At 49.1% G+C, this 24527-nt stretch overlaps 1 protein-coding gene across 2 annotated transcripts in view; it reads right to left on the reverse strand.

Moving 5' to 3' along the window:
* Positions 1-24527, reverse strand: part of FAM234A (family with sequence similarity 234 member A) — a 36111-nt gene that overhangs the window by 5221 nt on the left and 6363 nt on the right. The window contains exons 1-5 of one of the 2 annotated variants that reach the window (XM_023189202.1): positions 18373-19186; positions 13169-13274; positions 8688-8988; positions 1266-1382; positions 721-912 (exon numbers count right to left, since the gene is read on the reverse strand). In XM_023189202.1, coding sequence (XP_023044970.1) covers positions 721-912; positions 1266-1382; positions 8688-8955 — 577 coding nt within the window. In that variant the 5' untranslated portion in view covers positions 8956-8988; positions 13169-13274; positions 18373-19186. Of the gene's footprint in view, positions 1-720; positions 913-1265; positions 1383-8687; positions 8989-13168; positions 13275-18372; positions 19187-24527 lie in introns of those variants that run through there. The other variant, XM_023189201.1, reaches the window with a different exon arrangement.

Raw genomic sequence — 24527 nt, forward strand, 5'->3', positions numbered from 1 at the left:
CTCGTGATCCGCCCGTCTCGGCCTCCCAAAGTGCTGGGATTACAGGCTTGAGCCACCGCGCCCGGCCTCCTTGATTCTTAAAATATTTCCAGCCTGCTCCTTATTCTCCTCCAAATACTTAAAATGACAACTTGTAAGGGAAATGTGAACATTCACCAAATCTAGGCACAGAATTCCTCCAGACCGTGATGAGGTGCAAGGAGCCCACACACACTCACACGGCCTGCACATCATACATTCTTTCCCTTGTGCTTCCATGCAGCCAGCTCCGTTGGGGCTCGGAGACCTGCACCCTCAGGCTTAGGGGCACAGACAGGCCCCAATCTTCTCTGATGTGTGTTCATGTTCTGGGCTCGCCTTGGGCCCCAATCTTCCCTGAGTGCAGGTTCATGTTCTGGGCTCGCCTTGGGCACTGCCACCACTGACACCCCAGGAACAGCCGGCGGCCAAGCCGCTCCTCCTCTCTGCTACCGCGTAGCAGGTGGCATCGGACTGCCCCTGTGTGTTACAGCCCACCAGCAAAGTGTAACGGGAAGTAACAGACACAGTGCAGTTGAAGGCAGCTGAGGTGTGTGACTTCCATAGGCTTGCACCCTCACTTGGAGGTTCTCCCCATAACCTTCCTTCCCATTCAGCCACCCTCAAGATCACAGGGCGGAGCCTCATCAGGGCCTCCTGGCATTGGCCCTCAGTGAGAACCCCGCTGCCTGGCTGGCCTACCTGTGAACGCGTCGACTGCAATGAAAGAACCGGGTCTGCCCACAAGGATGCAGGCAGAAGGTGCCTCACTGCCTCTTGGCTGGGGCACAGCACACTCCGCCAGGGCCACGTCTTGGGCCACAGGTCTCTCCCAGAGCGTGCTGCCGTTGGCCCCCGACACAGCAGCGGCAAAGGTGCAGGGAGAGGAAAAGCCTGCAGGGAGAGACACTGCTGCAGCCTCCGGGCAGGCGGGACGGTCAGCCCCAGCATGTGCTCTGCCAGGCCTGTCTTCCTCACACCTCTCCTAGGCCACAGCCCCTCCCTCCCAGGTGGATCCCCTTTATCTCGCAGGCTCCCGGGGCTCTAATGCTGACCCCACCGGGGCTCAGTGGCCAGGGCGGTGCTGGGGCTGGGCTTCCTGACCTCTGTCCTGCCAGGAAGGGTGACGAGATGGGTTCCAGAAACACCACGTTTCCCCCAAACACTATGAAAGTGAGAGGGTTACCGAAAACGACGACTCCTCCTCCTACAGGGAGCTCCCGCTTTTTCACATAAAATGAAATTACCTTCATCCACACAGGATCGGTTGAAACTGTTGCTGCTGTTGGTGTTTTTATAAAGAAAGAGAACATCTTGGATCCTGTCCCCGTTTATGTCATCCACAGCCAGGAAATCATAGATAACTGAAAGAGAAAACCACAGACTATGCTCCACGGGCCACGTCTGGTTTCCAGGAACGATCGGGTCCAACACGACCTACTTCTCTGCTCCGTGGAACCTGCCCCTGTGAGCTCACCCAGCCAGGACGGTGGCTTCTTCCTCACTTGGATGAGTAATGTTCTTCCTGAACACAAGGGGTGGGACCACAATGCCCAGTGCTAAAAGCTTCAGAAAGGAACAAGCCGGACACCTGGGCCTGAAGAACGTGTGATCTGGGCCGGGCATGGTGGCTCAAGCCTGTAATCCCAGCACTTTGGGAGGCCGAGACGGGCGGATCACGAGGTCAGGAGATCGAGACCATCCTGGCTAACACGGTGAAACCCCGTCTCCACTAAAAAATACAAAAAACTAGCCGGGCGAGGTGGCGGCGCCTGTAGTCCCAGCTACTCGGAGGCTAAGGCAGGAGAATGGCGTAAACCCGGGAGGCGGAGCTTGCAGTGAGCTGAGATCCGGCCACTGCACTCCAGCCCGGGCGACAGAGCGAGACTCCGTCTCAAAAAAAAGAACGTGTGTTCTGGCACCTTCCGTTCAGGAAGAAATCCCTCCTAGACCAGGTGGCGTCTAGACAGTCCACACTCCACACTCATTAGGGTTTATACTTCCTTTCATTCAAGGACTCAAGTGATGAACTTTACGCCCTAAAATCAAACACCAAAAGAATGAAGTTGGCCGGGCGCGGTGGCTCAGGCCTGTAATCCCAGCACCTTGGGAGGCCGAGGTGGGCAGATCACAAGATCAGGAGATTGAGACCATCCCGGCCAACATGTGAAACCCTGTCTCTACTAAAAATACAAAAAATTAGCTGGGTGTGGTGGCGCATGCATGTAATCCGAGCTACTTGGGAGGCTGAGGCAAGAGAATTGTTTGAACCAGGAGGTGGAGGATGCAGTGAGCTGAGATCGCACCACTGCACTCCAGCAGCCTGGAGACAGAGCAAGAGTCCATCTCAAAAAAAAAAGAAAAAAAAAAACAACAAAAAAATGGGCTGGGCGCGGTGGCTCAAGCCTGTAATCCCAGCACTTTGGGAGGCCAAGGCAAGTGGATCACAAGGTCAGGAGATCGAGACCAGCCTGGCTAATACGGTGAAACCCTGTCTCTACTAAAAATACAGAAATCAGCCAGGCGCGGTGGCAGGCGCCTATAGTTCCAGCTACTTGGGAGGCTGAGGCAGGAGAATTGCTTGAATCCAGGAGGGTGAAGCTGCAGTGAGTTGAGACTGTGCCACTGCGCTCCAGAATGGGTGACAGACCGAGACTCCATCTCAAAAAAAATAAAAATAAAAATAAAAAGTTGAACCCCACCCCCCGTTTTTGCAGAGATGGCGTCTGGCTACGTTGCCCAGGCTGGCCTTGAACTCTAGGCCTCAAGTGATCCTCCTGTCTCAGCCTCTGAAAGTGCTGGGATTACAGGTGTGAGCCACTGCACCCAGCGTGAAGTTGGATCTTTACATCATGCACAAAAATGAACTCAAAATGAATCAAAGACCTAAACATAAGAGCTAAAACTATAAAACTCTTAGAGAAAAAAAAAAAAAAAACAGGGAAAAATCTTCATGACATTGGATCTGGTAACAGTTTCTTTGATACAAAAGCACAGAAAGCCGAGTGCAGTGGCTCACGCCTGTAATTCCAGCACTTTGGGAGGCTGAGGCGGGTGGATCCCTGAGCTCAGGAGTTCGAGACCAGCCAGGCCAATATGGCAAAACCCTATCTCTACTAAAAATACATAAATTAGCCAGACATGGTGGCGGGCGCCTGTAATCCCAGCTACTTGGGAGACTGAGGCAGGAGAATCGCTTGAACCCAGGAGGTGGAGGTTGCAGTGAGCTGAGATCACGCCACTGCATTCTCCAGCATGGATGACAAAGCAAGACTCTGTCTCCAAAAAAAAAAAAAAGTACAGTAAAGAAAAAATAGGCTTCATTGAAACTAAAAATTTTTATGCATCAAAGGACACTATCAAGAGAGTGAAAAGGCCAGGTGTGGTGGCTCATGCCAGTAGTCCCAGCACTTTGGGAAGCCAAGGCAGGCAGATCACTTGAGGTCAGGAGTTCGAGATCAGCCTGGCCAACATGGTAAAACCCCATCTCTACTGAAAATACAAAAGTTACGGCCGAGCGTGGTGGCTCATGCCTGTAATCCCAGCACTTTGGGAGGCCGAGGCGGGTGGCTCACTTGAGGTTGGTAATTTGAGACCAGCCTGACCAACATGGAGAAACCGTCTCTACTAAAAATACAAAATTAACCAGGCGTCTTGGTGTGTGCCTGCAGTTCTAGCTACTCGGGAGGCTGAGGCAGGAGAATCACTTGAACCCGGAAGGTGGAGGTTGCAGTGAGCCGAGATTGAGCCATTGCATTCTAGCCTGGGCAACAAGAGCGAAACTCCGTCTCAAAAAAAAAAAAAAAAAAATCAGCCAGGTGTGGTAGCTTGTGCCTGTAATCCCAGCTACTTGGGAGGCTGAGGCAGGAGAATCGCTTGAACCCGGGAGGCAGAGGTTGCAGTGACCTGAGATCGTGCCATTGCACTCCAGCCTGGGGGTAGAAGAGCAAAACTCCGTCTCAAAAAAAAAAATTTTCTTTTTTAATTTTTAAAAATGGGCAAAAGACTTGAACAGACATTCAACAAAGAAGATGCAAGAATGGCTAAAACTCACATGAAGAGAGGGACCCAACATTTTTAGTCACTGGGAGATTCTAATTCACACCCACCAGCATGAGTGCAACAAAAAAGACAGACACTAACAAGTGTTGACAAGGACCGGAGAGACTGAGGGCCTCCTCAGCATTGTAGCTGGAAGGTAAAATGGTCACACGGTGCAGCTGCTTTAGAAACAGCTTGTCAGCTCCTCAGAAAGTTAAACATAAACTTACCATAGGGTTCAGCAATTCCATTCCTAGCGATCTACCCAAGAGAAATGAAAACACATGCACACGAAGATCTGCACGTGAATGTTCAAGGCTGAATTATTCATTAGAACCCCAACCGAGAGCGAGCGATGCAGGTGATCACCAGCCAGCAGCCCCCCCGGAGCACTGCTCAGCAACAGAAAGACACAGATAGACCACGACACAAACGAACGGCAAAACATCACACTAAGTGAAGGAAGTCACGCTCCAAAGGTACACACTGGAGGATTTCACTTCTAAGAAATGTCTAGAGGCCGGGCACGGTGGCTCACGCCTGTAATCCCAGCACTTTGGGAGGCCGAGGTGGGTGGATCACCTGAGGTCGGGAGTTCGAGACCAACCTCACCAACATGGAGAAACCCCCATCTCTACTAAAAACACAAAATTAGCCGGGCGTAGTGGCGCATGCCTATAATCCCAGCTACTTGGGAGGCTGAGACAGAGAATCACTTGAACCCAGGAGGCAGAGGTTGTGGTGAGCCGAGATCATGCCATTGCACTCTAGCCTGGGCAACAAGAGCAAAACTGTGTTTAAAAAAAAAAAAAGACTCATCTTTGGAGACAGAAGACTAGGTTGCCCAGGGCTAGGAGAGGAGGGAACAGGGAGTGATGATAAAGGTAATGAGGAACTTTCTTTTTTTGAGACAGGGTCTCCCTCTGTCACCCAGGCTGGAGTGCATGGCACAATCACAGCTTACTGCAGCCTCAACCTTCCAGATATAAGTGATATTCTTACCTCAGCCTCCCAAGTAGCTGGGAGCACAGCTGCATGCCACCACGCCTGGCTGATTTTTTTATTTTTCTGTAGAGATGGGGTCTGTGCCCAGCCTCTTCAGGAATCTTTTAGGGATGATAGAAATATTCTAAAATGGAATTGTACTGACAGCTACATAACTCTATAAATTGACTACCAATCACTGAATTGGGCCAGGTGTGGTGACTTACGCCTATAATCCCAACACGCTGGGAGGCTGAGAGAGGAGGATCACTTGAAATCAGGAGTTCAAGAGCAGCCTGGCCAACATGGTAAAACTCCATCTTTACTAAAAGTACAAAATTAGGGCCAGGCGTGGTGGCTCATGCCTGTAATCCCAGCACGTTGGGAGGCCGAGGCGGGTGGATAACGAGGTCAGGAGCTTGAGACCATCCTGGCCAATGTGTGAAACCCTGTCTCTACTAAAAATACAAAAAATTAGCTGGGTGTGGTGGTGCGTGCCTGTAATCCCAGCTACTCAGGAGGCTGAGGCACGAGAATCGTTTGAACCTGGGAGGCAGGGCTTGCAGTGAGCTGACCTCATGTCACTGCACTCCAGCCTGGGCAACAGAGCAAGACACCATCTTTAAAAAAAAAAAAAAAAGAGTTCAAGAACAGCCTGGCCAACATGGTAAAACCCCATTTCTACTAAGAATACAAAAATTGGCCAGGCATGGTGGCTCATGCCTGTAATCCCAGCACTGTGGGCACCTGTAGTCCCAGCTACTCTGGAGGCTGAGGCAGGAGAATGGCATGAACCCGGGAGGGGGGGCTTGCAGTGAGCCAAGACTGCGCCACTGCACTCCAGCCTGGGCAATAGAGCAAGACTCCTTCTTAAAAAAATTAAAATTTAAATTTAAAAAAATTAAAAAGAATACAAAAATTAGGCTGGGCCCATTGGCTCACACCTATAATCCCAGAACTTTGGGCGACCAAGGCAGGAGGATCACCTGAAGTTGGGAGTTCGAGACCAGTCTGACCAACATGGAGAAATCCTGCTCTACTAAAAATACAAAATTAGCCAGGCATGGTGGCACATGCTTGTAATCCCAGCAACTAGGGAAGCTGAGGCAGGAGAACGGCTTGAACCTGGGAAGCGGAGGTTGCAGTGAGCCGAGATCATGCCATTACACTCCAGCCTCGGCAACAAGAGCCAAACTCCATCTCAAAAAAAAAAAAAAAAAAAATAGCCAGGTGTGGTGGCACCTGTGCCTGTAGTCCCAGCTACTGGGGAGAAGGAGGCAGGAGAATTGATTGAACCTGGGAGGCAGAGGTTGCAGTGAGCCAAGATCTCACCTCTGCACTCCAGCCTGGGCAGTAAGAGCAAAACTTCGTCTCAGAAAAAAAAAAAAAAAAGGCCAGGCAGGGTGCCTCACTTCTGTAATATCAGTGCTTTGGAAAGCTGAGTCAGGCAGATCACGACGTCAGGAAGATCACGAAGTCAGGAGATCGAGACCATTTGGCTAACAACGGTGAAACCCTGTCTCAACTAAAAAAAAATACACAAAATTAGCCGGGCGTGGCGGTGGGCACCTGTAGTCCCAGCTACTCCGGAGGCTGAGGCAGGAGAATGGCGTGAACCGGGGAGGCGGAGCTTGCAGTGAGCCGAGACTGCGCCATTGTACTCCATCCTGGGTGACAGAGAGAGACTCCGTCTCAAAAAAATATAAAATAAAAAGTAAGGCCGACTGGCTGGGCGCAGTGGCTCATGCCTGTAATCCCAGCATTTTGGGAGGCCAAGGCGGGTGGATTGCTAGGTCAGGAGATCGAGACCATCCTGGCGAACACAGTGAGACCCTGTCTTTACTAAAAATACAAAAAATTAGCCGGGTGTGGTGGTGGGCGCCTGTAGTCCCAGCTACTTGGGAGGCTGAGGCAGGAGAATGGCGTGAACCCGGGAGGCGGAGCTTGCATTGAGCCAAGATTGTGCCACTGCACTTCAGCCTGGGCAACACAGCAAGACTCTCAAAAAATACATGTATATTTTGAACACAAACTGACCCTAAGTGAGGTTGCAACAACAAATCCTATTGATGGCACTGGAGAAGCCCTGAAGTCTGTGGCAGGAAACACTGAGGTGGCCAGTGCTCACGCCCACTGACATGGGTGACTGCAGCTGCTGTTCTGCCAGAAGCAGAATGTCCTGACTAAGGCTGATTCCATTGCTTTTTATAACGGCTAAGACTCCAGAATGGCAAGTTCATGAGACAGGAATGAAAGCTTTCCTTTCACTAACCAGGATGTGAGCGGGGGCATCCTAGCAAGACTGGACCATACGAGCTGGTGCATGTTTTTCACATTTTATGACAGCTTTTCTGTATCTTTCACCCAGAAGCTCTGTTTCATTAAATTTTTTAATTTAGAAAAGTACCCAAATGGGCTTTTATTTACCCAACTCATCCTTCCTGAAAACGGGAGATGAGTTTGGGAGGCTAAAGAAGGGAGAACCAGTTGGGTGTGGTGGCTCATGCCTGTAATCCCAGCACTTTGGGAGGCCAAGGCAGGCAGATCACGAGGTCAGGAGATTGAGACCATCCTGGCTAACACGGTGAAACCCCATGTCTACTAAAAATACAAAAAATTAGCTGGGCGTGGTGGCGGGCACCTGTAGCTGGGTGTAGTCCCAGCTAATTGGGAGGCTGAGGCAGGAGAATGGTGGGAACCCGGGAGGCGGAGCTTGCAGTGAGCGGAGATTGTGCCGCTGCACTCCAGCCTGGGCGACAAAGCGAGACTCTGTCTCAAAAAAAAAAAAAAGGGAGAACCAAGGCCAGACACAGTGGCTCATGCCTGTAATCCCAGCACTTTGGGGAGCTGAGGTGGGCAGATCACCTGAGGTCGAGTTCGACACCAGCCTGACCAACATGGAGAAACCTCGTCTCTACTAAAAATACAAAATTAGCCAGGTGTGGTGCCACATGCCTGTAATTCCAGCTAGTGGGGAGGCTGAGGCAGGAGAATTGCTTGAACCCAGGAGGCGGAGGTTGCGGTAAGCGGAGATGGCACCATTGCACTCCAGCCTGGGCAACAAGAGCAAAACTCCGCCTCAAAAAAAAAAAAAAAAAAAAAAAGATAACCAAGAGCCAGCCACAATGCTTCCCTGGCAGCGTTTCTATGTTTATTTCAAGGCTGCTCGGCTGGGCACGGTGGCTCACGCCTCTAATCCCAGCACTTTGGGAGGCCAAGGTGGGCGGATCACCTGAGGTCATGTGTTCGAAACCAGCCTGACCAATATGGAGAAACCCAATCTCCATTAAATATACAAAATTAGCTGGGCGTGGTGCTGCACCCCTGTAAATACAGCTACTTTGGGAGGCTGAGGCAGGAGAATCGCTTGAACCCCAGAGGCAGAGGTTGCGGTGAGCTGAGATCGTGCCATTGCACTCCAGCCTGGGCAACAAGAGAGAAATTCTGTCTCAGAAAATAAAACAAAAAGGCTGCTCTATGGCTCCCTACAATTCCAGGAAAACCTTGGACAGAGAACTGGCAGCCACTTGGGGTTGATTCACTGCTTCAAGGCCAATTCTAGACTCACAGACACAGTTCTGCCCCCACCCCACCCCCTGGGAAGAGCTGCTTTGGACTCCACTGGGCGGGGAAGCCGGGCTCACCAGCGGCATTGTAGTCGATCCTCCACATTCGCTGTGACGCTGGCCGGTCTGGACACGGGATGACGAATGAGACGACAAACACCACAAAAAGGCAGAGAAACAATGAAAGAAAAAACGCCACCGTTCGGCACCGGGAGAGCCGGGACTGTGGAGGTGTGCTTTTCAAGTTATCCTCATTTTTCGATGGGTTTCCCAGATTTTCCTGCGATTTTCTTTCTTCATTTTTCAAGGGGTGGACTTCGGCTTCTAAATCCTGGTGGTCCAACATCACGGGCACACCTCAAAGTTTAACTCCTGGTCACTGTGTCAATAAAGCAAGAGGTCGGCAAGGCTAGCAGTCCCACGGCACAAAGCTGTAGCACAGAGGGGTCTGCTGGTGTCAGCTTCTTGGGGAGCTGGCTGCAGCTGTAACTATGGGCCGTCAGCCCAGTAAATAAAAACTAAATAAATGTTTAGGGTGTCAGTCTTAACAGATTATACTTAAGAAGGTCTCTAATTAATATGGAAAGACGAATTAGCTGTGTAGAGCCAGCAAGCAGGAACTATTTTCATCCTGAACACGCTGGTGCTTCCTGCCTGCCGAACCCAGGAAATGCTGAAGGAGCTCCAGTGCAGTGCTGGGCCAGGGGTGCGGACGCTGCAACCCACACCCTGCAAGTTCACTAAGCCCCACCTACTCAGCCTCCGAGCATATCTGAGTCACCTTCCACCGGCCTCAAGCAGGGATGGAAAAGGTGACCCAGGTGCTCACACATGGGCTCCCTGGAGAGCCACAGATTCAACATTCGAAGCCCCAGGGTGAAGATGGGCTCTGGGCGGGCAGCCTGGTGCCTCTCTAGCTGTGTGACCAGGACATACGCTTTCAATGAACTGTGCCTCGTTTCCCTATCTGTAAAAGAAATAATATCTACTTTAGAAGCCTATTCTAAGGATTAAATAATTAAATGCATAGAAAGCACTTATAAGATCATCTGATACACAGTAAACATTCAAACACTACCTAATAATTATTAATAAAATATGTTCATGGACAAGCACAGACTAGCTAGAAAAAAATAAAATATGTTCAAACAGAAGTCCACAGGGGAGAACGGGGACGGCTGCGTGGAGTGAGCTCTGCTCGGCGTAACTTCTGAGCCCCGACTCTGAGGAGAAAAACATGCCCTCTCCTTGCTCTGGCTCCGGCTGGCTGGACCCGGGGTGGATGTGGTGGGGAAACTGGCAGTCGCCGTCTTAGAAACAAAAACGGAAAACACGTTTGAAGATGGGAAAGGCACAGGGCCTCTGATATCTGCCAACCACCACCACCCAGCCTGAGCTGCTTCGACTGTATAAAACGAGAAAAAAACAAACTTCCATTTTGTCTCAGGCAAGATTTTTGTTATTTTGGTCCGCTTTAAACAGCCAAACCGATGTCCTAACACATCATACTGCGAGACTGGACATGATCGGGCAGATTTGAGGTAAAATCTTCATCTACCCAAAAAGGAAGTCAACAGTTCACAACAAAGAGAGGGGTGAAAGCTGAAAGAGGGTGTGCGAAGGAACACAAGGAAGTGCTGAGCTGAAAGCCGCACCCTCTGGGGAAGGGTCAGGAAAACAGAGAGATAAGGGACCGCTGGCTTTTTGTTGTTGTTGTTGTTGTTGTTGTTTTTTGAGACGGAGTCTCACTCTGTCGCCCAGGCTGGAGTGCAGTGGCCGGATCTCAGCTCACTGCAAGCTCCGCCTCCCGGGTTTATGCCATTCTCCTGCCTCAGCCTCCCAAGTAGCTGGGACTACAGGCGCCCGCTACCTCGCCCAGCTAGTTTTTTGTATTTTTTTAGTAGAGACGGGGTTTCACCGTGTTAGCCAGGCTGGTCTCGATCTCCTGACCTCGAGATCCACCCGTCTCGGCCTCCCAAAGTGCTGGGATTACAGGCATGAGCCGCCGCGCCCGGCCTGGCTTTTGTTTTAAACTGTTCACTCGGACTTTGTCTTTTCCTAATTACCTAATAAAAATAATTCACGTAATAACCTGTGTATGCCACTAGAATGGCTTTAATTTTAAAAGAAAAAACGACAAGTCTGGGTGAGGATGCGGAGAAATCAGAACCATCGTACATTGCTCATGGGACTGTAAAATGATGCAGCTGCTGTGAAAAACAGTCTGGCAGATCCTCAAAAAGTTAAACATAGAACTACCATATTCTCCAGCAAGTCCAGTCCTAGGTGTACACCCACAAGAATTAAAAAAAGAGACTTTCCGGCCGGGCACGGTGGCTCACGCCTGTAATCCCAGCACTTTGGGAGGCCGAGGCGGGCAAATCACAAGGTCAAGAGATTGAGACCATCCTGGCCAACACAGTGAAAACCCCATCTCTACTAAAAATACAAAAATTAGCCAGACATGCGCCCGGCCTAGACCCCATCTCTTAAAAAAAAAAAAACCTGGCTAGGCATGGTGGCTCACGCCTGTAATCGCAGCACTTTGAGAGGCCGAGTGAGTGGACTGCTTGAGCTCAGGAGTTTGAGACCAGCCTGGGCAACGTAGTAAGACTCTGTCTCTACTAAAAATACCAAAAAATTAGCTGGGTATGGTGGCGCTCACCTGTGGTCCCAGCTACTTAGGAGGCTGGGGTAGGAAGATGACTAGAGCCTGGCGGGGCAGAGGCTACAGTGAGCTGAGATCATGCAACTGCACTCCCACCTGGGTGACAGAGCAGGACCCTGTCTCAAAAAACAAACAAACAAAAACTCCACCACAGAGGCTCAAACAAAAACTTGTAAATAAATGTTCATATTGGTTCATTATTAACAACAGCCAAAACGTAGAAACAACCCAGATGTCCAACAACGTATGAACATATAGGCTGGGCGCAGTGGCTCATGCCTGTAATCCCAGCACTTTGGGAGGCCAAGGCGGGCAGATCACGAGGTCAGGAGTTCGAGACCAGCCTGGCCAATATGGTGAAAGCCGTCTCTACTAAAAATACAAAAAAACTAGCCGGGCGTGGTGGCAGGCACCTGTAATCCCAGCTACTCGGGAGGCTCAGACAGGAGAATCACTTGAACCTGAGAGGTGGAGGCTGCAGTGAGCCCAGACTGCGCCACTGCACTCCAACCTGGGCAACAGAGGGAGACTCCTTCTCAAAAACCAAAAACCAAAAACCAAAAAAAAAACGTATGAATGGGGAAACAAAATGTGTCCCATCCATAATATAATTGCACCATAATGCAGTGGTGTGTTTTTCAGCCACAGTAAGAAATAAAATTCTGGGCCAGGCGCGGTGGCTTAAGCCTATAATCCCAGCACTTTGGGAGGCCGAGACGGGTGGATCACGAGGTCAGGAGATCGAGACCATCCTGGCTAACACGGTGAAACCCCGTCTCTATTAAAAAATACAAAAATCTAGCCGGGCGAGGTGACGGGCGCCTGTAGTCCCAGCTACTTGGGAGGCTGAGGCAGGAGAATGGCGTGAACCCGGGAGGTGGAGTTTGCAGTGAGCTGAGATCCCGCCACGGCACTCCAGCCTGGGCGACAGAGTGAGACTCTGCCTCAAAAAACAAACGTTAAAAAAAAAAAAAAAGAAATAAAATTCTGACACGTTATAAAATTATGCTAAATGAAATAACTAGGACACAAAGGTCACCTGTGGTGTGATTCCAGTTCTACGAAATGCCCAGAACAGGCAAATTCATAAAGGCAGGAAGTAGACTCGTGGATGCCAGGTGCTGGGAACAGGGGGAGTTGGGAGTGACTGCTATGCACTGTGGGGTTTCTCTGTGTGGGATGATGAAAATAGTAGTGATGGTTATAAAATGCTGGGATTATACCAAATGTTACTAATGGCAAATTTTATGTTATGTATATTTTGCCACAATAAAAAAAAAAATGTGTGCATTCTCCCAAGTGTGCTGAGGCTTAAGTTTTCACATCTTGGAAGTCCGAAAAGGTGTGCTTATCAAAGGCAATGAGTTAGACCACGGAAAATCAAACAGTGAGTCATGACCAAGGACCTCATTAAAAGCAAGCAGCTGGCATGAGGGTGGGGAGGGCAGGGCATGGGTTGTCTAGAAAAGGTAACTAGGGAAAAGGCAGCAACAGAACGTAGGAGTGTCTCATTGCCAGAGGCTGAGGGGCTGGGGCCAGGGCTTGAAGAGGAGGAGACGGCCATTTGTTCAGCCAATCTAGCCACTGTGTCCCCAAGGAAGGGATGTGTGAAATGTTTACCACATCGATGCCTTTGGCAAAGGAAAGAAAATGGAGTGAGAACCAGAATGCTACAATTCTGGATTTCTATCTTTAAGGCTTTAAACTTAAGAGCTTTAAAATTGCAGCCAAGAAATTTGAGCTCTGAGCCTCAGCTGTCCTCATCTGCTGGGAGCCAGAGCTTCGAAGAAAACGTGTGGGAAAGCACGTCTCAAGGAGGGGCATCAACCACCACCAACAGGAATCTGCAAACACGACCCATCCATCCATGGGCCCACGAGTCCCGACCTACCTGGTCGTGGGAGTGCCCAGAGGACGTGCTCGATGTTGACTCCTGCCGGTGCATCTGGTTGTGAGCTGTGGACAGGGAATCGGTGCCTTCGTAAGCCCAGGTGGACCTAGGGATCACAAAGCTACTTGTAAAGTGCAGCTCAGGCAGCCTGCGAAGGTGTCAGGTGAGGAACTTAGATCCTTCCAAAGACACGATTCTCAGCGGCGGCTCCACATGAAAATAACTTGAGTGCGTTAGCACTCCCGACGCCACAATCCAGAAGGACCCGGTAATAACCTGAGCGCGTTCGCACTCCCGACGCACACTCCAGAAGGACTCAGTTGGCCACTCTGGGCGTGGGGTCCCAGTCAGGAGCGGCTGCTGGCGCTCTCCAGCTGACTCCAGGGTGCAGCCAAGCAGAGAATCACATGCTGAGAAGTCTGCCCTTGTTTGGTTCATCCCACTCTACCAGATGATGGCCAGACATCTCCTGACCCTCAAGGGGGAGACTCCACCCCCCCCACAGCCAGCCTGGAAGCAAGACAAAGGGGAAAGGGCCTCTTCCTCTGAAGATGCCGCCTGATCTGCGTTCTGGGTTTTCTGTTCCTTGGAGTTCACAGCAAGCTTAGTAAAGTCAATCCAAATGCAGACCTCAAGCTAGTAAATTACATCGCTCCTTTTCTTAATCGTTCTTCTAACACCTAAGCTATGACCAAGGGACCCTGCAAGACAATTCCTATTAATGTAGTTTGGGTTTATAATTTTAAAAACATCAGTAATATATATATATATACAACGTTTAGGAGGGCCGGGCGTGGTGGCTCACACCTGTAATCCCAGCACTTTGGGGGCAGAGGCAGGCAGGTCACTTGGGCCCGGGAGTTTGAGACCAGCCTGTGCAACATGGGGACACTTCATCTCCACCAAAATAAAAAAATCAGCCAGGTGTGGTGCTGGGCACCTGTCGTCCCAACTACTCGGGAGGCTGAGGCAGGAGGATTGCTTGAGCCCGGGAGGTCAAGGCTGCAGTGAGCCATGACCATGCCACTGCATTCCAGCCTGGGCAACAGAACAAGACATTGTTTCAAAAAAACCCACAAAACTTAAAAAGTATAAAAGGGTAAATCTCCTTTCATCTTGTGACTCCCAGGCTCAAGAGGGGAAGCTTGATACTGGTTTCACATGGGTCCTTCCAGAAGTATTCTCTGTGTGGACAAGCATGGAGTATGTGAAGTATACACTCTATATGAAAAAAATGTGACTAGAATGGCTGAGTTATAAGGTGGCCTCTAAAAATTAAAGGAAAAATAAAATTCAAACTACTCTCTTATCTCTACTGCATGATTGGTCATGTTAAATTAGACCAAACTGGGCATTCTGTGGCAGGGACAGAGAAAGTACTGTCACTTTCTCAATTCCTGCCTTTGGAATTGGAGAGCCTGGCTGAAATGACAAGCATCCCCCACGCCGGGCCACCTCGGTAACACGATTTAGAAGGACAATAGGAAAAAACTCTCTAAACCCTCATTAATAATACAGTTGGGGACCTGAGTCATCTGTGTCTTGTGAGTACCTACAATTTGGCCAGTGTCCTCACCTGCAGAGCAGAATGAAATACAACATATCACGTACGTGAGGGAAGACAGAAACAGAGGCTCCGGATGGCAAAGCCCCACTAAGGGGACGCAAAAGACGCAAAACAATGCGGGTAAAACTGACTTAACCAGATGAGCACCCACCTGAGCCCAGCACTGGGCTCTCCTCTGGGAGAGTTCCCGGATAGTCAGGCCCCGTGTGCCTCCATGGGGACTCTCCGACCACTGGGGTGAACCCAGGACAGGACAGAAAATGGCACTGAACATTTTGGGGAGGATCATCATTTTAACTGACAAACACGGGTTTCTAAAACTGTGAGCCAGCTGTTGAGGCATTTGTGAAAAACACAGACAGATCTAAGATCAAAAGAGTTTGTGAGAAACTGGTTTAAAAATCATTAACAAGGCCGGGTGCGGTGGCTCATGCCTATAATCCCAGCACTTTGGGAAGCTGAGGCGGCTGGATCACCTGAGGTCAGGAGTTCGAGACCAGCCTGGCAAACATGGTGAACCCAGTCTCTACTAAAAAATACAAAAATTAGCCAGGCATGGTGGCAGGCTGCTTGGGAGGCAGGGGCAGGAGAATTGTTTGAACCTGGGAGGCGGAGGCTGCAGTGAGCCAAGATTGAGCCATTGCACTCAAGCCTGAGCGACAAGAGCGAGACTTCTCTTAAAAAAAAAAAAAAAATCATTAATAAGGCTGGGAATGGTGTCTCATGTCTGTAATCCCAGCACTTTGCAAGGCCGAGGCGCATGGATAGCTTGAGCTCAGTTCAAGACCAGCCTGGGCAACATGCTGAGACCCTTTTTCTAAAAAGAAAGAAAAAAAAATCAGCCAGGTGTGGGGGCACACGCCTGTGGTCTTACCCACCCAGGAAGGTGAGGTGGGAGGGCCACTTGAACTCAGGAGGCTGAGGCTACAATGAACCATGATCATGTCACTGCCCTCCAGCCTGGTGACACAGAGCGAAGCTCTGTCTCAAAACAAAACAAAACATCAATTAAAAACCCAACAAAACCACCAATCAATCAATTAAAAAAACACCAAGCAACCAGGTGTGGTGGTTTGCGCCTGTAATACCAGCACTTCAGGAGGCCGAGGCAGGCGGATCACGAACTCAGCAGTTCAAGACCAGCCTAAACAACATGGTGAAACCCCATCTCTACTAAAGTACAAAAATTAGCTGGGTGTGGTGGCGTGCGCCTATAATCCCAGCTACTCAGGAGGCTGAGACAGGAGAATCGCTTGAACCCGGGAGGCAGAGGTTACGGTGAGCCAATATCACACCATTGCACTCCAGCCTGGGCAACAGAGCGAGACTCCTATCTCAAAAAAAAAAAAAAAAAATACAAAACACCCATCAATCATCAGGAGCCTGAGGCAGGAGAATTGCTTGAACTTGGGAGGCAGAGGTTCACTCAGCCTCCCAAGTAGCTGGGACCACAGGTAACCACCAACACACCTGGCTAATTTGTGTATTTTTAGTAGAGATGGGGTTTCACCATGTTGGTCAGGCTGGTCTAGAACTGCTGACCTCGTGATCTGCCCACCTCAGCCTTTCAAAGTGCTGGGATTACAGGTGTGAGCCACCACGTCTGGCCAAAAATGTAAACATTATTTTTAACAAACATTAAACGAAAAGGAAATAGAAGACAATGTTTATGTAACCTTGGTTAGGGAAAGTCTTGAAAGCATGACCCCAAAGGTGGAAATCATTAAGAAAAACACTGATGGGACTAAATATACTCTGAAATATCTAACCCAAGCTTGTCCAACCCTTGGCCCAGTGTGGCCTAACACAAATTCATCAACTTTCTGAAAACATTCGGAGATCTCATCAGCTACCGTTAGTGTTAGTGTACTTCACCTGTGGCCCGAGACAATTCTTCCAACGCGGCCAGGGAAGCCAAAAGATTGTTACCTTGTCAGTCCCGCAAAACAAACCCGGATCAATATTCCTGGGGATTTCACAAACCCACAAAAGAAAGGCAAGGACCCCAGCGGGGACACAGGAAACGAATTCGTAACTGGGCAGTTCACCGAAGAGCACACTCCGTTGGCTGGTGCCCAAGGGAAACACGCTGAGTCTCACTCATAGACACAGCAGGACAAATGACATTAACACAAGTGAAGCATTTCATTTCATTTTGAGACAGAGTCTCAGTCTGTCACCCAGGCTGAAGTGCAGTGGCGATCTAGGCTCACTGCAACCTCCTCCTCCCGGGTTCAAGTGATTGTCCCACCTCAGCCTATCAAGGAGCTGGGACCACAGGTGTGCATCACTGTGCTGGGCAAATTTTTGTATTTTTTGTAGAGACGGAGTTTCGCCATGTTGCCCAGGCTGGTCTCGAACTCCAGAGCCCAAGTAATCCATCTGCCTCAGCCTCCCAAAGTGTGGACCACACCCAGCCTAAAAGTTAAGTATTTTAAAATGTGTTGGTGAGAATATAGGATAACAGGTCTATAGTATAATAGTAGTGGGAATTTGAAATGGTAGTTATTGGTCAAGTGTGGTGGTTCACGCCTGTAATCCCAGCACTTTGGGAGGCTAAGGTGGGCAGATTACCTGAGGTCAGGAGTTTGAGACCAGCCTGACCAACATGGAGAAACCCCATCTCTACTAAAAATACAAAAAAAAATTAGCCAGGCGCGGTGGTGCATGCCTGTAATCCCAGCTACCCGGGAGGCTGAAGCAGGAGAATCACTTGAACCTGGGAAGCAGAGGTTGCGGTGAGCCAAGATCACACCATCGCACTCCAGCCTGGGCGACAAGAGCAAAATTCCGTCTCAAAAAAAAAAAAAAAAAAGATGTTACCATTCAGGAAGCAGACTGCAGGGTCCAGCTCTGTGCTATTTTTGCAACATCTTGTGAATCTATAAGTAGTCCAAAATAAAAAGTATAAAATAAAAAATCAAGAGAGAAAAGAAAATCTTTAGTAAAGGGGGGTGGGGTCAGAGGTTCATATAAGTTTAAGAGGAAGAACCAGCTTCTCCACAGGCAGCCTTGGTTTGTGCTTCCTTAAACATGAAGGTAGCAGGCTGGGCGCGGTGGCTCAGGCCTGTAATCCCAGCACTTTGGGAGGCTGAGACGGGTGGATCATGAGGTCAGGAGATCGAGACCATCCTGGTCTACACGGTGAAACCCCGTCTCTACTAAAAATACAAAAAACTAGCCGGGCGAGATGGCGGGCGCCTGTAGTCCCAGCTACTCGGGAGGCTAGAGGCAGGAGAATGGCATAAACCCGGGAGGCGGAGCTTGCAGTGAGCTGAGATCCGGCCACTGCACTCCAGCCTGGGCTACAGAGTGAGACTCCGTCTCAAAAAAAAAAAAAAAAAAAAAACCACGAAGGTACTACCTTAGTTTACAAAGCTACCTTAACGTGCAGCTATTTTGTTCCAGAGGCAGGGGTCTTTTTAGTGTTTTGTTTATTTTTGGAAGAATATCAGTAGTTGAGTTTTGTGGTAGCCGGAAGACGTACTGAAAGAAGAGCCAAACCTCTGGCATGTTACGATTCTCCATTACAAAATAATTACTAGCTTCCTCAAAACCAGTCATGAAAATCATCTCCCTTTCTACTGTGGGGAAAAAACGGATACACATAGCATTTATAATACTCCCCAATACTTACCCGAGCAAATGCCAGAGTTTAAAAGGGGTCGTCACCAAAGTCAGACAACGCGGTGACAATGCAAACGCCCCAAGGGGTGGGAAGTCTTACTGCTCTGCAGCCTCTGCACAAGCTTTCACAGCGGCCTGGCCACAGAAAAGGTGTGTGTTTCACACCAGGAAGGCCCGTCTTTGGAAAATTAAAAAGTTGGTCAGGAATTCCTTCACAGGATCGCCAGGTGAGACTTCCTTTTCAGAAACTTGACTCAGCCACCAGAAAATAGGGTTAGTTACTAAAAGCCACAACAGCAAGGCAGCCAAAGCCAGCCAGGCAGTTCACGATCCAACCATTTTGCAAATAAGGACACCATGAGATAGGTCCAAAGATTTTCTCATCAACGGCAAGAAGATATCAATGTTTTTCTCTACTGTGGTCATTACAAGCACCAGAAACAGTAGCCAGAGCTTCAGGAAGCTGATTGACAGAGAAAATCCCCATGGACCCAGGTCAGAGAGACTTGCGCAGGGCACTGTCCTTGCTGTACTTGAGCATCCATACAACTGACCACAGACAGGCAGGCTATGTGGCTATTTAAAAAAACAGAAAACAGAACTCGACAAGCTAATAACCAAAAAATTTAACTTCATGGCCGGGCACGGTGGTTCACGCCTATAATCCTAGTGTTTTGGGAGGTTGAGGCAGGAGGATGACTTGAGGCCAGGAGTTCGAGACCAGTCTGGGCAACATGGGGAGATCCCTTCTCTACGAAAAGTAAAATAAAATTAGTCACATGTAGTGGCACGCGCTTGTAGTCACAGCTACCTGGGAGGCTGAGGTGGGAGGTTAGCTTGAGCCTAAGAAGTTGAGGCTGCCATCAGCTGTGATCACTATCATTACATTCCAGTTTGAGCAACACAGTGAGACCCTGTTTCAAAAAAAAAAGTGAGGGCTCGGAAAAGAAAATTTGTCATTATGATATGTATTAATTAAGGTAAAAGACCTGACACTAGCTGGGCGTGGTAGCTCACGCCTGTAATCCCAGCACTTTGCGAGGCCGAGGTGGGTAGATCGCCAGGTCAGGAGTTCGAGACCAGCCTGGCCAACATGGTGAAACCCCATCTCTACTAAAAATACAAAAAATTAACCGGGCTTGGTGGTGCGCATCACTAATCCCAGCTACTAAGGAGGCTGAGGCAGGAGAATCGCTTGAATCCGGGAGGCAGAGGTTGCCATGAGCTGAGATTGTGCCATCGCACTCCAGCATGGGTGACAGAGTGAGACTCAAAAAAAAAAAAAGACCTGACACCAAGAATAACTTGAAGAAAGATAAACACAATACCCCATATATGGTTATTCAAACAGATGATTCCCCTGGCCTACAGAACTATCAGTAAGCCCGTGGTGACTCATGCCTATAATCCCAGCATTTTGGGAGGCCGAGGTGGACAGATCACTTGAGAATAGGAGTTCAAGACCAGGCTGGCCAACGTGGTGAAATCCTGTCTCTACTAAAAATACAAAACTGGGTGGGTATGGTGGCGTCTGCCTGTAATCTCAGCTACTGGGAAGGCTGAAGCACGAGAATCACTTCGGCCTGGGAGGTAGAGGATGCAGTGAGGCAAGACTACTACTGCACTCCAGCCTGGGCAACAGACCAAGACTCTGTCTCAAAAAAAGAGGACTGTCAGTAAACCAGCCGTCCACTCTAGGCCACTGAGACTGCCACACCTGTCTGTCCTCCAGGGAGTCCACAGGCTACCCAGTCCTGAGTGGAAACTCTGATAAGGAGGAAGAACAAAAAAATCCAGCATCCGTTTGCACAGCTCATTAACATTTTGGCGGGGGTGGGGCAGGAATACCACAGTCCATGCCGAAAGGAAGTAACGGGTCTCTCCCTTTTCTCCAAGGGTTCTTTCTCTAAGAAGTTTACTGAGTCACAGAGAACAGAAAATAAAAACAAAAGTCTCATTCTAATTGCTTTTTTTTTTTTTTTTTGACACAGAGTCCTGCACTGTTGCCCGGGCTGGAGTGCAAAGGCGCGATCTTGGCTCACTGCAACTTCCGCCTCCCGGTTTCAAGCGATTCTCCTGCATCAGCCTCCTGAGTAGCTGGGATTACAGGCATGTGCTACCACGTCAGGTTAATTTTGTATTTTTAGTAGGGATGGGGTTTCTCCATGTTGGTCAGGCTGGTCTTGAACTCCCTACCACTGTGGGGTAGGGGCGGTGGCTGTGCTGAGCCACTGCGCCCAGCCTCTAATTGCTTTTTCATTAGGAAAAGTATATGTACTCCAGGAAGGGCAGAATAAAAATCATCACAACGAATAAAAATCATCACCACAAATCCACAAATAAAAAGCAATTCAAGGCCGGCGCGGTGGCTCACACCTGTAATCCCAGCACTTTGGGAGGTCAAGGCGGGTGGATCACGAGGTCAGGAGATCGAGACCATCCTGGCTAACAAGGTGAAATGCTGTCTCTACTAAAAATACAAAAAATTACCCGGACGTGCTGGCAGGCGCCTGTAGTCCCAGCTACTCGGGAGGCTGAGATGGGAAACTGGAGTGAACCTGGGAGGTAGAGCTTGCAGTGAGCCAAGATCGTGCCACTGTACTCCAGCCTGGGAGACAGAGTGAGACTTTGTCTCAAAAAAAAAAAAAAAGCAATTTAATATTTTGAAAATAGGTGGTCAAAAAAATTAAAGAAAGTATTTAAAAAATGAAAAACAAAAATGAAAATAGGTGGTCTAGGTCAGGCATGGTGGCTCACGCCTATAATTCCACCACAGTGGGAAGCTGAGGCAGGCGGATCACCTGAGGTCAGGAGTTCGAGACCAGCCTGACCAACATGGAGAAACCCCCATCTCTACTAAAAATACAAAATTAGTCATGTGTGGTGACACACACCTATAATCCCAGCTACTTGGGAGGCTGAGGCGGGAGTATTGACTGAACCCGGGAGGGAGAGGTTGCAGTGAGCCGAGATCACACCATTGCACTCCAGCCTGGGTTACAGGGTGAGACTCCATCTCAGACAAAAAAAAAAAAAAAAAAGGAAAATAGATATTTTCTAATTTTTTTAACTGCAGAATTTGATGAAAACTTTTTTTTTTTTGACACAGGGTCTTGCTGTGTTGTCCAGGCTGGAATGAAGTGGTACAATAATGGCTCACTGCAGCCTTGAACCCCCTGGGCTCAAGAGATCCTCCTGTCTCAGGCTCCCCAGTAGCTGGGAGCACAGGCACACACCAGCTAATTTTTATCCAGCTAATCTTTCAATTTTTTGTAGAAATGGGAGCCTCACTATGTTGCCCAGGCTCGTCTGTAACTCCTGGGTTCACGTGATCCTCCCACCTCTGCCTCCCAAAGTGCTGGAATTACAGGTGTGAACCATTGTGCCCAGCCTGAAGCAGTCAGTCATTTTTGTTTTTTTTTCCTTTCTTTTTCTGTAGACCTCCTCTGTGGTCAAGACAGTGTTTTAGCGCTAGGCACACAGTAGCATACACTTGTAATCCCAGCAACTTCGGGAGGCTAAAGCCGGAAGCAGGAAGATCACTTGAGCTCAGGAGTTTGAGACCAGCCGGAGCAAAGTGGCAAAACCCCGCCTCTACAAAAAAATACAAAAACTAGCCAGGCGTGGTGGTATGTGCCTCTAGTCCCAGCTATGCGAGAGACTGAGGCAGCAGGTTCCCTTCAGCCTGGGAGGTCAAGGCTTGGGTGAGCCGAGATCTCGCCACTGCATTCCAGTCTGGGCAACAGGGCAAGACCCTGTCTCAAAAAAAAAAAAAAAAAGAGAAGAAAACAGTGTTTTAAATGGATAAAATATTTAGTTAATATTTAGAGAAAAACTATCTAGTTTCACCAGTTAGAAATAGAAATTGGAAGGATTTTGTCAATGGATTAAAAAACAAGAATAATAAGCCCAGCTGGGTGTGGTAGCTCACAACTGTAATCCCAGCACTCTAGGACGCCAAGGCGGTCAGATCACTTGAGGTCAGGAGTTCGAGACCAACCTGGCCAACATGGTGAAACCCCGTCTCTACTAAAAATACAAAAATTAGCTGGCATGTGGTGCGTGCCTGTAATCCCAGCTACTAGGGAGGCTGAAGCAGGAGAATCGCTTGAACCCAGGAGGGAGAGGTTGCAGTGAGCTGAGATCACACCATTGTACTCCAGCCTGGGCAACAAGAACAAGACTCTGCCTCAAAAAAAAGAAAAAAAAAAAAAAGGCCCAGGTGCAGCGGCTCAGACCTTAAATAAGTTTGGGGTGACCCCTGCTGACCCTGGTTAGCCACATTCCACCCCAGAAAACTCAGTATTTTTCTTTCAAAGCACTCATCATACTTCTCTCACCTGGCAGAAAGAAAGCTATTTATCTAAGGCCAGGAAGATGTCTACTGTGTCCCGAGCCACACGGATGAAAGAGAATTTAAAAGACAAGGAAGATAACTCACAATCATTCTCCCTGCTTCAGGATCTGAATTTCCCCACAGACTTCATGATCCATAATCACTAATCAATCTTGGAGCAAGTGTGCCCAAATGCTTGTCCCCAAATCCAGCTGCTATACACACAAACGACTTAAGAAACGTATTTGTGGCCAGGCGCGGTGGCTCAAGCCTGTAATCCCAGCACTTTGGGAGGCCGAGACGGGCGGATCACGAGGTCAGGAGATTGAGACCATCCTGGCTAATGTGGTGAAACCCCGTCTTTACTAAAAAATACAAAAATCTACCCGGGCGAGGTGGCGGCGCCTGTGGTCCCAGCTACTTGGGAGGCTGAGGCAGGAGAATGGCGTGGACCCGGGAGGCGGAGCTTGCAGTGAGCTGAGATCCGGCCACTGCACTCCAGCCCGGGCGACAGAGCAAGACTCCGTCTCAAAAAAAAAAAAAAAAAAAAAAGAAATGTATTTGCAAAATGTGGCTGTGTCACCACCAAGAATACTCCGGGTATTTGACAGCAATTCAACATGAGCCTCAGAGACACCTACAGTAGCCAATGGAGCTTCAGAGACACCCACAGTAGCCACTGAGGCACATGTTTCAGCTGAGCAAAGCAGATGTCAGACAAGAACAGCTACTGTGTCCAACTGTTTACAGCAAGCAGCTATTTCTCTCTCCACGAAGAATAATCTCAAGACAAAGAACAGGCCCGTAACCATTTTTCCAGAAGCACTTTAAAGATCATGGTTCCATGACAAAGGCAAAAGTATCACAGCACTTTCAGTCAACACTCAAAAGCCCAAACACAAGTTCCTTTCCTTTACAGAACTGAAAAACTTTTACAGTACTTGAGAAGGGCTCACAATGCCTCCTAAAAATAAGTTGAGGGCGAACAGCTGATGGGCAACTATTACACAGAATAAGTTTTGTAGTCTATCCAGAAAATACCATGGGGTAAGCCTTTCTCCTGAATTCCAAGGCAGATTTCCTGCAACTCCCCCACAAATTAGTGTTCATTTTATTTATTTATTTATTTATTTATTTTTGAGACGGAGTCTCACTCTGTCGCCCAAGCTGGAGTGCAGTGGCGCGATCTCAGCTCGCTGCAATCTCTGCCTCCCGGGTTTACGCCATTCTCCTGCCTCAGCCTCCCAAGTAGCTGGGACTACAGGTGCCTGCCACCACACCCTGTTAATTTTTTTTGTATTTTCAGTACAGACGGACTTTCACCACATTAGCCAGGATGGTCTCAATCTCCTGACCTTGCGATTCATCCTCCTCGGCCTCCCAAAGTGCTGGGATTACAGGCGTGACCCACTGCACCCAGCCCAATTTTTATTTATTTTTATTTTTTCTTGAGACAGAGTCTTGTTCTGTCGCCCAGGCTGGAATGCAGTAGTGCAATCTCAGCTTACTGCAACCTCCGCCTCCTGGGTTCAAGCGATTCTCCTGCCTCAGCCTCCCGAGTAGCTGGGACTACAGGCGCCCACCACCATGCCCGGCTAATTTTCTGTATCTTTTAGTAGAGACAGGGTTTCACCGTGTTAGCCAGGATGGTCTCCATCTCCTGACCTTGTGATCCACCTGCCTAGGCCTCCCAAAGTGCTGGGATTACAGGCATGAGCCACCGCGCCTGGCCCCATGAAGAATTTTGCAAAGCACAAGTGGGTACAAAATTCACCAAGTTTAGCTGGGCGCGGTGGCTCAAGCCTGTAATCCCAGCACTTTGGGAGGCC

This window comes from Piliocolobus tephrosceles, chromosome 17 (genome assembly GCF_002776525.5).
Source record: "Piliocolobus tephrosceles isolate RC106 chromosome 17, ASM277652v3, whole genome shotgun sequence".
In the NCBI taxonomy this organism is placed as follows: Eukaryota; Metazoa; Chordata; class Mammalia; order Primates; family Cercopithecidae; genus Piliocolobus; species Piliocolobus tephrosceles.